General features: G+C 43.3%; 1 protein-coding gene across 6 annotated transcripts in view; it reads left to right on the top strand.

Annotated features, from left to right (window-relative positions):
* The window catches only part of dock1 (dedicator of cytokinesis 1), a 170,973-nt gene that overhangs the window by 138,595 nt on the left and 19,531 nt on the right, over positions 1-12,847 (top strand). For all 6 annotated transcript variants that reach the window (XM_035145037.1, XM_035145036.1, XM_035145033.1 and 3 more), the window contains 9 exons: positions 760-845; positions 1,497-1,653; positions 2,312-2,352; positions 3,041-3,131; positions 5,408-5,527; positions 6,727-6,816; positions 7,592-7,696; positions 11,985-12,126; positions 12,428-12,509. In XM_035145037.1, the coding sequence (XP_035000928.1) occupies positions 760-845; positions 1,497-1,653; positions 2,312-2,352; positions 3,041-3,131; positions 5,408-5,527; positions 6,727-6,816; positions 7,592-7,696; positions 11,985-12,126; positions 12,428-12,509 (914 nt within the window). The remainder of the gene's footprint in view (positions 1-759; positions 846-1,496; positions 1,654-2,311; positions 2,353-3,040; positions 3,132-5,407; positions 5,528-6,726; positions 6,817-7,591; positions 7,697-11,984; positions 12,127-12,427; positions 12,510-12,847) is intronic.

Raw genomic sequence — 12,847 nt, 5'->3', positions numbered from 1 at the left:
CCCAAAGTATGTGAGGCTCATTGAAGTTGTATGAAACCAAAGAACCGGTGTGTCTCTGCTCGCCCTTTTATTCCTGTGAAGACTGTGGTAGTTTAACCATCATCCCTCTTATCAGATCATTTAATAGATGATCTGCAACAGTGCGGTCTGTTTGGGATGGATGGGGGAGTAACGTCACCCCTAAGTACGATTTGGTAATAAATGTGTAATAATAATAATAATGACAACAGATCAAAACACATCTTTTTAAGCCAATGTGTCAGCCTAAAGCCAGTAACATTCACTTTACCTTGTCCCTGAGTGTGTTGTAAATCCTAAATTTAACAGAGAGGAGCATTTATATATTTTCATACTTCACTCTTCTTTTGAACACATGAGCATGTCAAGAAGTTGGTTCAGTTATTTTTATACAGTATATATACAGCTGAAACATACAAATATCGGAGAAATAAGGTCCATGCATCACTGCCATAAGCTGCAGAAATAACAGGGATGTGTCTGGTGTTGTAGCCCCGTTGCTTTAATCCAACCAGATTTACACAGATAAAGAAAAGCTTTAATGATGAACGTCGAACACCAGCCTACAGCCAGCTGGGCGGACAGAGAGGGGACGGGGGTAAAAAAAAGACGACGCACAGATCCCCTCATCCGCCGAGCCTTGATGCAGAGAGAGAGAGCGAGAGTGAGACGGCGAGATGGCGTTAATGAATTGAAAAATTAGCTACACTGATTATTTACGCCTGCTCTGTCTAATTGCAGTTTGAGAACGAGATCATCACCAAGCTGGATCACGAGGTGGAGGGGGGCCGCGGAGACGAGCAGTACAAAGTTCTCTTTCAGAAAATGTAAGTGCTGATTAACGGGCAGGATTACGCCCGAGCCTCTCACGAGTTAGATAATGCTAATTGCAACATGGCACTCCTCAAAATAATCACAGTGTGCTGATGATCATGCGACGTCTCATCGCAGTTTGCCGCTGTGATGTGTGCTCTCAGTTCACGAGGATGCTAATGAAGGTTTAGCCAAATCCTAAGCGACAAATGTTGATATTTTAAGGTTCAGTGTGTAAGATTTAGGTGAAAGGGATCTATTGGCAGAAATTGAACGTTAAATAATCCTAGTGATGTTTTCACTAGTGTGTTTAATCTAAATTGTGCGAATTGTTTTCTTTACCCTAGAATGATATTTAAATACTTTATATTTACATCGGGAGCGGGTCCTCTCTACGGAGGCCGCCATGTTTTTTAAAGTAGCCCAAACTAGACAAACTAAACACCTTTTGAGTTGTACGTTAACTGAAGGCTACCACAGGTTCTCTGTCATGTTTGGAAGGGGAGGGTGAAGTGAGGGATTTTCAGCTGCAACATGCAACTTCACCACTAGATGTCACTAAATTCCACACACTGAACCTTTAAGCATTCGAATCATTTCTTGTACATGCATCACATTTGTTTTCCTCTCTGTCCCCGGCTTCTGTTCCTTCACACACACACTAGTTTACTGGAGCACTGCAGGAAGCACAAGTACTTGGCTAAGAGCGGCGAGAACTTCGTCACACTGGTGGTTCGTCTGCTGGAGAGGTTGCTGGACTACAGGACCATCATGCACGACGAGAACAAGGAGAACCGCATGAGCTGCACTGTCAACGTGCTCGTAAGACGGCTATTTAAAATTTCTGAACACGCACAAGCCCCTTACAAAAACACACAACCCCCTGCATGAAATGTCGACAACATCTGGATTACCAACACCTAAGCATGGTTCATAGACTATCGATGCCAGTTAAGAAACAGTGAGAGTCACCTGCACGTGTCACGATGCATCAAGACGTGATCACAGAGCCGCTCACCTGAAACCCCTCGCCTCTGTGAAGTGCCATTTCACCAGGGAGCACCAAAATGTCGGTTTTGTGTCATGTGACCCGCAGGCCCGTGGCCTACATGCAACATTTATCTGAGTCATGTTCTCTCTGTGATGTGTCATGTATTAAATATGAGTTTTCAGTTTTCGCCAAGAGAGCAGTGCGACATCCGACCACTGTGATTCTGTCAGCCAACTTACTTTTCTCTACTAGAGACTTACTGTTTGCCTGCTGCGAGCCAGTACATCTTTATTTATCCATAAAGAAAATTAATTTGTCACACAGCCAAGATATTTAGTTTTTTTCCGTAATAATCTACAGTCCAGTAATTTCTAGAATTATGCTTCATAAGGAGGACACGCTGAACCTTTTAAACATGGTGGCATTGTTGTTGTAAATCTCTGAACCCGTAGAAATGCATTTAAATGATTTTTCTTTTCCTTCTTGTAGAACTTCTACAAGGAGATAGACAGAGAGGAAATGTACATCAGGTAAGTAAGAGTGAAGTTTGCTCAGATTTTCCAAGCATTCAATCTATTTGAGGCTTTTAAAACACACCCATAAAGTATATAATTAAAGTGGCTCTCAGAAATGCAATAAACTCTGGAGATTTTCCTGAGATTTTCCTGAAATTTCCTGAAGGGGCTTTATGTGGGAATGCAAATTGTCCAAATAAGTTGCTCCCAACCTTTTCTGAAATAATTTTCCTGCCAGCCTCCTTGTAAAATATCTGAGTGAGCCCATGTGAGGCCTAAACAAAACCCTGCAGCATTTATACGTCACGTCCTGCCTCCTGCCTGCTCTGCCCAGGCACCACCGCTCACATGAATGGTCCGGACATTTTCTGACTTAGACAATCTCCTGCTGCGTTCTTCATATGTGAAAGGCAAAGTCCGCTCCTAATTTTTCCGCAACACTAAATGCTGCACATCTGGCTCCTTCCCTCCGAGCTGCACATGCACCAGAACTCCAGAATAACATATTTGATTTTGCTGAAGTGCATTTTCCATTCGCGCAAATCTCGCCACTCAGATAATTCCATCTGTCCGCCAAAAGTTATTTGAGGTAAAAGAGGCTGTCAACACGCATCATCTCTGGTAGAGTTAACTTCCTGTCTGCTGTTTGAGTGTGTGAGGCCCTCCCAGATACGACCCATAAATCACTGCTCTCTCCTGCCAGGTACCTCTACAAGCTGTGTGACCTCCACAAAGAGTGCGACAACTACACGGAGGCTGCCTACACTCTGCTGCTACACGCCAAACTGCTCAAGGTACACACGCACAATACCAACAACAAATTAACGTGGAATTAAACATTCCCAAATACTTCAAACGGCACCGATCACAGAATCCCAAGCTCTCAAGCTGTTATCAGGCAGATGGTATTGAACCCCGGGCGTCAAACAAGGGTGTATATTTGAATTGGAATGTGCACAGGACTTGGAAATATAGGTCGCCATCCCTTTAATCCAATCATGGTATGAGATGGCTGCTCAGAGGGCAGATCTGCTGAGCAGCATCTTTCTCACCTTGAGTAGTCGGTGCAAATCTCAGCTGGTATCTGATCTTTCCTGAAAACAGAAAAGACATTGTTAAAAACAGGAGGAGCAGCAGCTCCCAGCCTCCTGAGGTGCTTTGAGATAAAGGTGAACTTTAACTGTCCTCTTTGTCAGCCAGAAATGAACAATCCTCGTCTGTAGATCACATGGTTCAAGGCCCCCTCGGTTTAGGGTGGAAAAGGGGGCCGGTTCCTACCACATACCCACTGCAATGATATCTTATATTAGACACATACATATTTATATTCTGTCAGCATTTCTTCAGTACACCTTGTAAATGTCGACCTGCTCTCAGCTTTAAAAGTTTCCATCTTTTGCCCAAAATATTCCACAAAACTCCTTGCGCGCGCAAAAAAAACTGCAGTGTCTATTCCCAGTCGGGGGGGTTGGTATTACCTGAGTTTGGAGTTGTTCCTCTCCGGCTTTTATCCAACATGGTTGCACCCAATATCTCATCTGTATTTGCATAAGTAGCTGACTGTTCCAGCCTCTGTTCAGGTCCCGAAAGGGGAGAGCAGACTGACTGAATCACATCTTCCTCGCTGAAGCAGCATTTGCAGGACCTGTTTTTGTTGTTATTATTTCAATTCTGCTCATCTCTGATCATAGCCTAATTTAAACCTTTAGAGACGGACTCAATTACAGTAAATGTTGGTAATGAGTTCATTTTGTTGCACCAGGGTATTGATGAATGTTTTATTCTGCGAGGTCGTCATTAAAGTCACCGTTTGTGGATGTTTTGCAAAATCTACTTTTCCCTCTGTGTTTGCATCTCGTCCACATGCAAACTGCATTTTAAGTCACTAAAACTCAGATTTGTCAGTTGCTATGTATCTATGTGTTCGTGTAAAAATGGATCGTTGATATAGACTTTATCGCCACCTGCTGGCCTGGCATGCTTGTTTTAGGGTTTGTATTCCTTTTTGTGTTCTCGTATTATTTTTAAAAACAACTAGGAAAATATCCATTCCAAAAAATATCTGCCGTCGTGTAGACCAGGCAATAGAAGCACATGTACACAAGCATGAATAAGGATGAATGATGTTGTAAACCTGGGAAAAGCTGGTTCCTGTAATGATAATTAGTCATCCAGTAGATTAGCTGCAGTCGTATAATAACAGATTTATTAATTTACATCACTTTGTGTATTGTCAGAGGTGTATCAGCACTTCAGTTTTTGTCGATGCAGGGTCACTGGCCGTCCGTGAATAAACTGAGACATTTAAATGCTGCAGTTTTGCCGTGAAGGAATCAATAGCTTGATCCAGAGCCTCCCTGCATCCCTCTTCATGCCACGGCGACAATATGCCGAGCAATTACCTTTTCGCCCATCTCCAGCTCAGGACATGCAAATTCCTCGGCTTTGCTATTCAAATGTTGCTCTCAGTCAGAAGTTTCTCAGAGATCTTAACTCTTCAGGTCACTAGCAGGACTTCAGAATCCTAATTAAAGCCGGCTGCTAATGGCTGGACGAGTGGGATTATGCTTCCATGACACAGAGGCCCATCAGATTGACTGTCTCCCTGTTAGCCGAGCTGCTCTGGCCCCTTCAGAAACCCCATCATTATCCTTGCTGAGATGGAGTTCACTGGCAGCACCAACCTCTGCTTTCGTCCTGTGTTCTCTTGCATCAATCATCCTCGCCTGCCTCTGTTTATACTTCACTAGATTGGCTTCCGATGAGCTAACATGTTTTTGGATTGTGGGGGATCTTGTGTGCAACACTGTATCCGCAAGCATTAGCAACAGAAAGCTATGAGCTGCATCAATGCTCTCTCTGAACTATTCGATATGTATTGACGCGCGTTTCATTGCCCAAACCTTAAGTTTCAATCTCGCCCTGCCAGAGTGCAGGGCAGCTGTAAAAAGAAATACACATCCGTCTCACCATATTTGCATCGGCTATAACTCAGCCATTGATTTCTTGTCACTCGATCCGCTTTTGGCGCGGCGTTGACCCCGAGGCTAATTTCTCTCTCCCCCTGTAGTGGTCGGACGAGCAGTGCGCAGCCCACCTGACCCAGAGAGACGGCTACCATGCCGCCACTCAAGGACAGCTCAAGGATCAGCTCTACCAGCAGATTATCAATTACTTCGACAAGGGCAAGGTGAGAGACGCACATACTAGCCCCACACACACACACACACACACACACACACACACACACACACACACACACACACACACACACACACACACACACACACGCACACACACACACGGGGGAATGGTCGTAATCATGATAAATCCAGGGCTCTGATGAAGCTATTTTTAGATGTCGTCATCCCTCCCTCTGGCCTGGGAAGGTAGAGATGCTGAATTGAAGTTTTATGTTTCTTTCAGGGATTGGAAATAATCCTCTTCTTTTACCTGATGCTCTTATGGACGAAGGCGCATTATACATTAATGCGCCTCTTTTCTGTTGTCACTTACCTTCCAAGAACCGTTTTCTCCCGCTGTCCCCATTTCCCCCGTTTCCCTCGCACCACTATAGAGACATTCTTATACACCATCTCTGGATCATGGCGTGAAGAACAGGTCATTTATAATCGCCAGGCATTCTTCTCCCCTGCTCATATTTTATTCCACTGGAGGACAGAAATGTTTTTCAGCCTGTAAGCCGAGTTTGGAATGGGTCCGCAGAACTGCAGCCAGAGATGATGTCCCAAGGCTTTGTATGTGTCATCAGTGTTGGGGTGCAGCCGCCACTTTTGGCTCTCTCGCCAACTGTCACTCAGCAGGATATGGCGATGGAGAAAACAAACTGAGAGAGCATTGGAGAAACTTGCACACTCACACACCAGAGTGATCAGGAAGTGTCACAGTGGCTGCAGGAATACATCAACACTCCAGAGAAGGGACAGTCTCTAAGAGTGTCATCCAGAACACGGTCCCAGATGGTGCTGCCGCCGCTGCTCTGCACCGATGGCAGCCCGATCTGAGTAGCAGTCTGGAGTCGATCCACCTCCAGCCTGACCCAGATCAGTTCAGCCCAATCTAATCTGTCAGGAAGCCACTTAGAAGCCTTTCAACATGTTCGAGTGGCTCCCATCTATGTGTGACAGCCCTCGGCTGCAGTGGATGAGTCTCAACAAGAAATGCATCCCCATAAAACATATGGATGGAATTTGATGGTTTAGTGTTTTAGATCAAAGAAAAATAATAAAATAATGTTGACATGATACGATAGATTCAAGAATGACGAGCATTGCCTGGGAGAGCCGTCGCAAAAGGAATTCTTTATCTCAGCATTCGATCTTGACAATTGATTAATTTACTAACTGTCTCTATTTCTGATTCCAACAGATGTGGGAGGAGGCGATCATTTTGGGAAAGGAACTGGCTGAACAGTACGAGAATGAAATGTTTGACTTTGAGCAGCTCAGCGCATCCTTGGTAAGTTTTGTTTTCCTGCTGCTTGTCAAAAGAGTCCATTAAAGCTCTGCTCATTGATATCAAAGTTACAGGTTTCCTGACTAATATGTTGATTTTATTTATTTTCACTTTATTTCATCACCACAATCTGATCTAGATTAAAAATCTGTGTTCAAAAGTGGCAACCAGCTAAAGGTCTTTGCACAAGTCCATATTTTTGTATGTGTTTTTCTTTAAATGCCCCATCCAATATAAATCTTCACACACAGAAACCTTGCAAACTTAGTCGTTTTTTTATTCTATATGTTCTTAAAGTTGCCAGCGGGAGATAAAATGGAGTCGAGCAGTGAGGATGATTTTGTGGTCCTCTCACTTCTTAAAAAAGAAAAAGAACAAATTTGGTCCATCCAATCCTGAGAAGCCGTCAGGTACAAGAAGAATTTCATCTTCTGATCAAGGGGCTGCAGAAATATTCTGATTACCATCAAATTTTATTTATTTAAGTATGTCAGTAGTCCAGCTTGATATGCACACAAGTGCTCAAGTAACTCTCTGGAACGCCTCTGGCAGATGGAGTTTCGGAGTCAGTGTGTGAACTTGGTTGACACAACATGAGGTCGTATTTATTTTTAGATGTACAACAATTTCGGAAGAATAACAACAACTTGGTTTGCAAAGACCTCAACCTGGATGACGCAAGACAAGATATGAATTAAACAAAAAAGTATTAATAAAATCACCAATAAGGAAAAGTCAAATGAAAAACATTGATGCTTATGATTGTATCTCCCCACAGAGGAAGCAGGCCCAGTTCTATGAGAACATCGTGAAGGTCATCCGGCCCAAACCAGACTACTTCGCTGTGGGCTACTACGGCGTGGGGTTCCCCTCCTTCCTACGAGTGAGTACACACATCAGCGTAAAAGCACAGTGGGTGACTTTAAAAAAAAAACTGATAATCAATAGGTTTACCGGTGCTCGCTTCGTTCTCAGTCCTCGGGCATCGATACATATGTTTTACACGTCTAGAGCTGTGACTTTAAAACGCACATTCGCACCCTCCTTGTCTCACATTCATGCTTTGTCTCTCCCAGCTCCTTAATATGAATCTCATCTTACTTATTAAAACAGTTTCCTAAAAGTTCATCCAAAATTTGCCATTGCAGGACATGGGTGTGAAAATCGTGGCTCCTATGAGGACGAGAACTGACCCAGTCTTGTTCATGTAGTCGCAGGGTTGATCACAGTACAAACACTTTAATTCCATTTCCTGAACTTCGCCGAACACTCTTTTCTCCCGAGTCTGCATCACAAGGTGTCCTTGGCTGCTAAACCTGAGCTGATCTGTGTCTCTCCTCCAAATGTTTGGACAGGCCTCGTGCTGATCTGATTGCAGCTTATCACAAATTAAGTACGTGTTTAACGGGACTTTGGTATCTCCTCACCGGGTCGTGTTCTGTGTCTGAGCTGCCACTGTGTCCATATCAGACCCCTCTTCCTCTAATCTGTCCACATATCAGACTTCATTAAACAGAAAAGTTTACTGACGTAGGAATTACCTTGTGATGCTGTGTCGCCCTTTCTGACGACGGACGATTTATTTGCTTTTGATGTATTCCCTGTTACAGCTGTTTCTAGGTTGTGATCTCAAATAACGCTGAGGGTGTTGTTTGCCTCCTCGAGTCATTTTTATCACACAAGCTTCACAGCAAATGGCCCAAAAGTCTTTGCAGCATGAGATGATTAAGTCCAGTTTCAACAACAGTAATCCCCTCATGATGCCCTACTCATTTTCTTATGAGGAAACAGCCATTTCACCAGGGTCTTACTACTCTCCGATCTCCATGTGCTCGGCCTGACCTCTTTCACCTGACAGGGCAGACACTCCATTACACACACAGCAGACTGAACAGGCTCATTCTAACTGGCCATATAAACGTCCTTAGAGGACAGTTCTCTTTTTTTCCATGCCATTACAAGCCAGCAGCCGAACGTCCTATGATTGTGCGTCTACATGCACATATGTATAACACGTCTGTCCCATTTTTGTGATATCTCCGGTCTGCCTTGATGGAATGTCTTGCTATCTGGTTTTAATGTTCAGTTTAGCTCAAGCATGAACTGATTAGATACTGATGCTCAAATGTCAAGGTCGCCTTGACGTCACAAGATACATTTTTGTGCCTTGTGAACACGGTATCTACATAACATCTCCTGGGAATCCTTTCAAATTTGGAACAAACCTTCACTTGGACTCACGGGAGAAATGATTAGAATTTGGTCGTCAAAGGTCACTGTGACCTCACAGAACGCATGTTTTGTCTTGTGAACGCAGCATCTCAGGAACACCCTGAGGGACTTTCTTCAAATTAAATACAAATGTTCACTTGGACAGATTTTGGTGGTTGAAGGTCAAGGTGGCCTCACCACCATACACCAAAATGTATGTAGGCTGAAACTGCATTGGATTGCAGAGGCATAAAACAGCAGGACGGAAATTCTAGTTCTTTACGAAACAGTCGAGCCTGACATGAAAGTACCTGTGCTGGTGTATGCATCTGTCTTTGCCAATAGGAATCTGCACTAGATTCACGTGTTTATAGTTTTCTTTATTGTGTTTCCCACACAGCTACACAGATACAACTTAATTGCTATTTTCCTGCTGAATTTATAGTTGTGAAGGGTTTTTGAATGAATATAGTAGAATAGATATAAAGTGAGCTCCTACTTTGTTCTCTCAGAAGAGCTCCTTCAGCATCCTCTATATATTTCATAATTATGTGGAAAGACTTCTGTGAGCACATATGGAAGTAGTTGTGTGTGAGTTACTAATTAAGATAAATCAAGTGTTGGGGGAGCGGGGGGGGGTATTTTCTCCAAACCCCTCTTTGCATGTGTGTGCTGCAGCAGGAAAAAGTTAATTATGTAAGAAAATCAATGCTTTGATGAAGATATTCTGAATCCACGCCCCCTTAAGAATTGATTTTCTGCACGAGTGCTTAATTCAGCTGCTCATGATTTATTAGTTGTTAATGTAATCAGACACTAGCGCACTCCAGATCATGTTTAAATCTGCGGTCACAGCTAATCCCAGTTAAAAAAACCTTGTTTCGTTTGTTTGTGTAATGATTTCGACCTTAAAGCCACAATACCTCGTCAAGAGGCTTTGAAGCATGACTGAAAGCTCCTGTTGTGTTTGTTGGCTCCATAAAGAATCCCGAGTAGCTTTCCGCCCTTTGACACGTTAAAGGTATTCTCAGCATTTCAAAGGCAGATTTCCGCTACACTTGTTGCCCTTCACTTTACATCCAGCCGGCGTCTCTCTCCGCCTCTCCCTTCTCTTCCCATCAATCACAAACTTTACCTAATCGCCGTGTTGAGTTTCCTGTGAGCGCGCGGCTTAAAGAGCATTTGAGGCTGTGTGAAAGTTGGGGTTTGAAATATGTATCCGAGCACGGCACATTCGGATATGAGCTGTCATGTTCCATCATTCAAAATGTTCCTCAGACAGACCCCTGAGCACACTCGCAGAAATGAGGGAACGCACTCTGTGGACTCTTCTCATATCATTTACTTTTGTTTTGGAATAAAGCCAGATGGGTGTCAGTTAAACCTTTTATCTGAGCGTGTAGTAGATTGAAATTGAGCGACTCTACATTTTAAAGACCTTTTCCATGTAAACCGTGATACTCCATTTAGATTCAGTCATTCACCCTCAACACTACATTACCTATACTATAAAAAACGATACGTCCTCTAGTCTTCAAGCAAACACGTCCAAAGAGCTTAAATCTATGAGTTACATTTACATCAGCTACAATTAATTCAAAACTGTGCTCCCCAAAAGGAGAGTTCACATCACACCTATCTTAAAATCCCAGTTAGGGTTAGTTGGGGTCGTATTACTTTTGGTTTACGAAGCAGGAAGGCCCCTCAGACCCTCGTTGATTGCTGATTGGTGTCCATTCATCACTAAACACATTTTGTATTAATTTTTAACATCCCATGTTTTGCCAAGTTAGATTGTTTCATATGAACTTCAAGACTTTGCAGCAATATGAACTGTAGCTGCTTTGTCTCTTGTCACTGTATGAAATTGTCTTTTTCGAATGAAAAATTGAAATTGAAAGACCATTTTCGAATGAATTATTATCTCATGGAGAGTATTTTATTTTTTGGCAGAACCAGCAAGTGTAAGACCGTGAATGCAAATGTGAATCCACTGTCCTCTTATGAATAAGCAAACAGTTGGCATCGATTAGATGTCCATGATCGGATTTGTTTGATTTAGAGAAGTAAAAAGGTCAAACTTACAGTTAAGATTTGCAGCAATGTATTAGCCAGATTTAGAGGAACCACCGGCAGTTGAAAGGGGATGGCTCTGGAAATCAATTTGCTTTCGTCAACTTATCTGTCAAAGCAAATGTCCCCCAGGCTGCAGTTGCTTTAATTAATTGGGGAATTGAGATGTGTGCTGTGCATGAGCGAGATGGGCCTGCTGTTTGCGAGCTATTGTATCGTGATGGTCTGTGAAAGAAAGATGGAAAATGCAAAAAAGAAAAGTCTGTGCTATTCTTCTCTAGATAAGATCCTGACTTTCAAGCTGTGTAATGTCCCTCTTAAGCTAATGAATGAGGTTGTAATTCAAAGTAAACCCTCGTATCATGTCGCTGAGATGTGAGGACAGCTCGTCCTCCACTGCCGTGATCTTACCACACTGATGTTAAGACGTCTTTTACAAGGCAGCGTCATCACTCGCTGTATTCAGCAGCACCCGTTTTGTGAAAGCACCCCCCAGCTGAGTGGCAGTAGTCATTTGCAGTCTGTCCTTGTCTCCCAAAGCAAGGCCGCTCTCATTGTCCAAACACTCAATCGGTGCCAACAACTTTGTCTACCTCATTTCCAAAGATTTAATATGGAGATTATGATAATGTGCTTTAACCCGGGCACAGCACAGGGCCAATTAGAGCCTGCTCCCATCACCGAATGACTTTTAACTACTGGATCTAATGCTCTTGTGAAATGGTCCATGAAATGACACTGTACGCTGTCAACACTGCCAAAGAAAGGGACAGTGGTACCTTATGTCCAACATAATGTGAGCTAGTTAGCACCAGATTTTATGATTGTGTGCTTGCTTGTATGTACATATCATAATGTCTCCCTGTTTTTTCTTTATCGTCCTTCAGAATAAGATGTTCATGTACCGCGGGAAGGAGTACGAGCGCAGAGAGGATTTCGAGGCGCGTCTCCTCACGCAGTTTCCCAACGCGGAGAAGATGAAGACGACCACGCCACCCAGCGAGGACACCAAGGGCTCTTCAGGACAATGTATCCTCACCAAAACTGAAATGAAATTTTGTGAAGGGGTTGGCTATGACGCAAGGAAGAATGCTTTCAAGTTTACAGAGGGTCCAGATTAAAGGGAAGATCTAGGAACTTTTTTTAGCGAGATTGGGTGTTATCATTAAAGAGCCCTTCTAGTTACGTGTTACATCAGAGAAGTGTCTGAAAGAAATTATAAGAACACAATTCAGTTTTGTTAACGATACTGAATTGTCATCATGTCCTAATTGTTATCGTGTTTTAGTTCCAACACTTTCATTTATAACCTTGATGTTTCTGCTGAAAGACATCCAGTGTTTCACGGTGAAACCCATCCTGGACTTGCCTGCCAAGTTCCAGAACAAGCCCGTGTCTGAACAAATAGTGAGGTGAGCTGCATATACTCGCTCCGCACACACTCATTTGTTTCTCTACAATTAGAGTGTGGAACTCAAAGTCACACAGCATGACTTTTTAATCCAGCAGAGCCCAGTTTACTTTCCCCAGTCACTCAAAAACAATTTCGAGAGCTTGTGCGTGATCTTTTTATTTTTGGAGTGTGGTGCGTCGAGGAACCGCTGAGACGGAGGTGATTAAATGATGGTGTGTGTGTGTGTGTGTGTGTGTGTGTGTGTGTGTGTGTGTGTGTGTGTGTGTGTGTGTGTGTGTGTGTGTGTGTGTGTGTGTGTGACAAACTGCGCCTGACCTCGTCGTCCTTGCAATCATT

The sequence above is a fragment of the Hippoglossus stenolepis genome, chromosome 21, assembly GCF_022539355.2.
Source record: "Hippoglossus stenolepis isolate QCI-W04-F060 chromosome 21, HSTE1.2, whole genome shotgun sequence".
NCBI lineage: Eukaryota > Metazoa > Chordata > Actinopteri > Pleuronectiformes > Pleuronectidae > Hippoglossus > Hippoglossus stenolepis.
The sequence above is the reverse complement of the archived record's forward strand: the minus strand, read 5'-3'. Positions and strand labels throughout refer to the sequence as shown.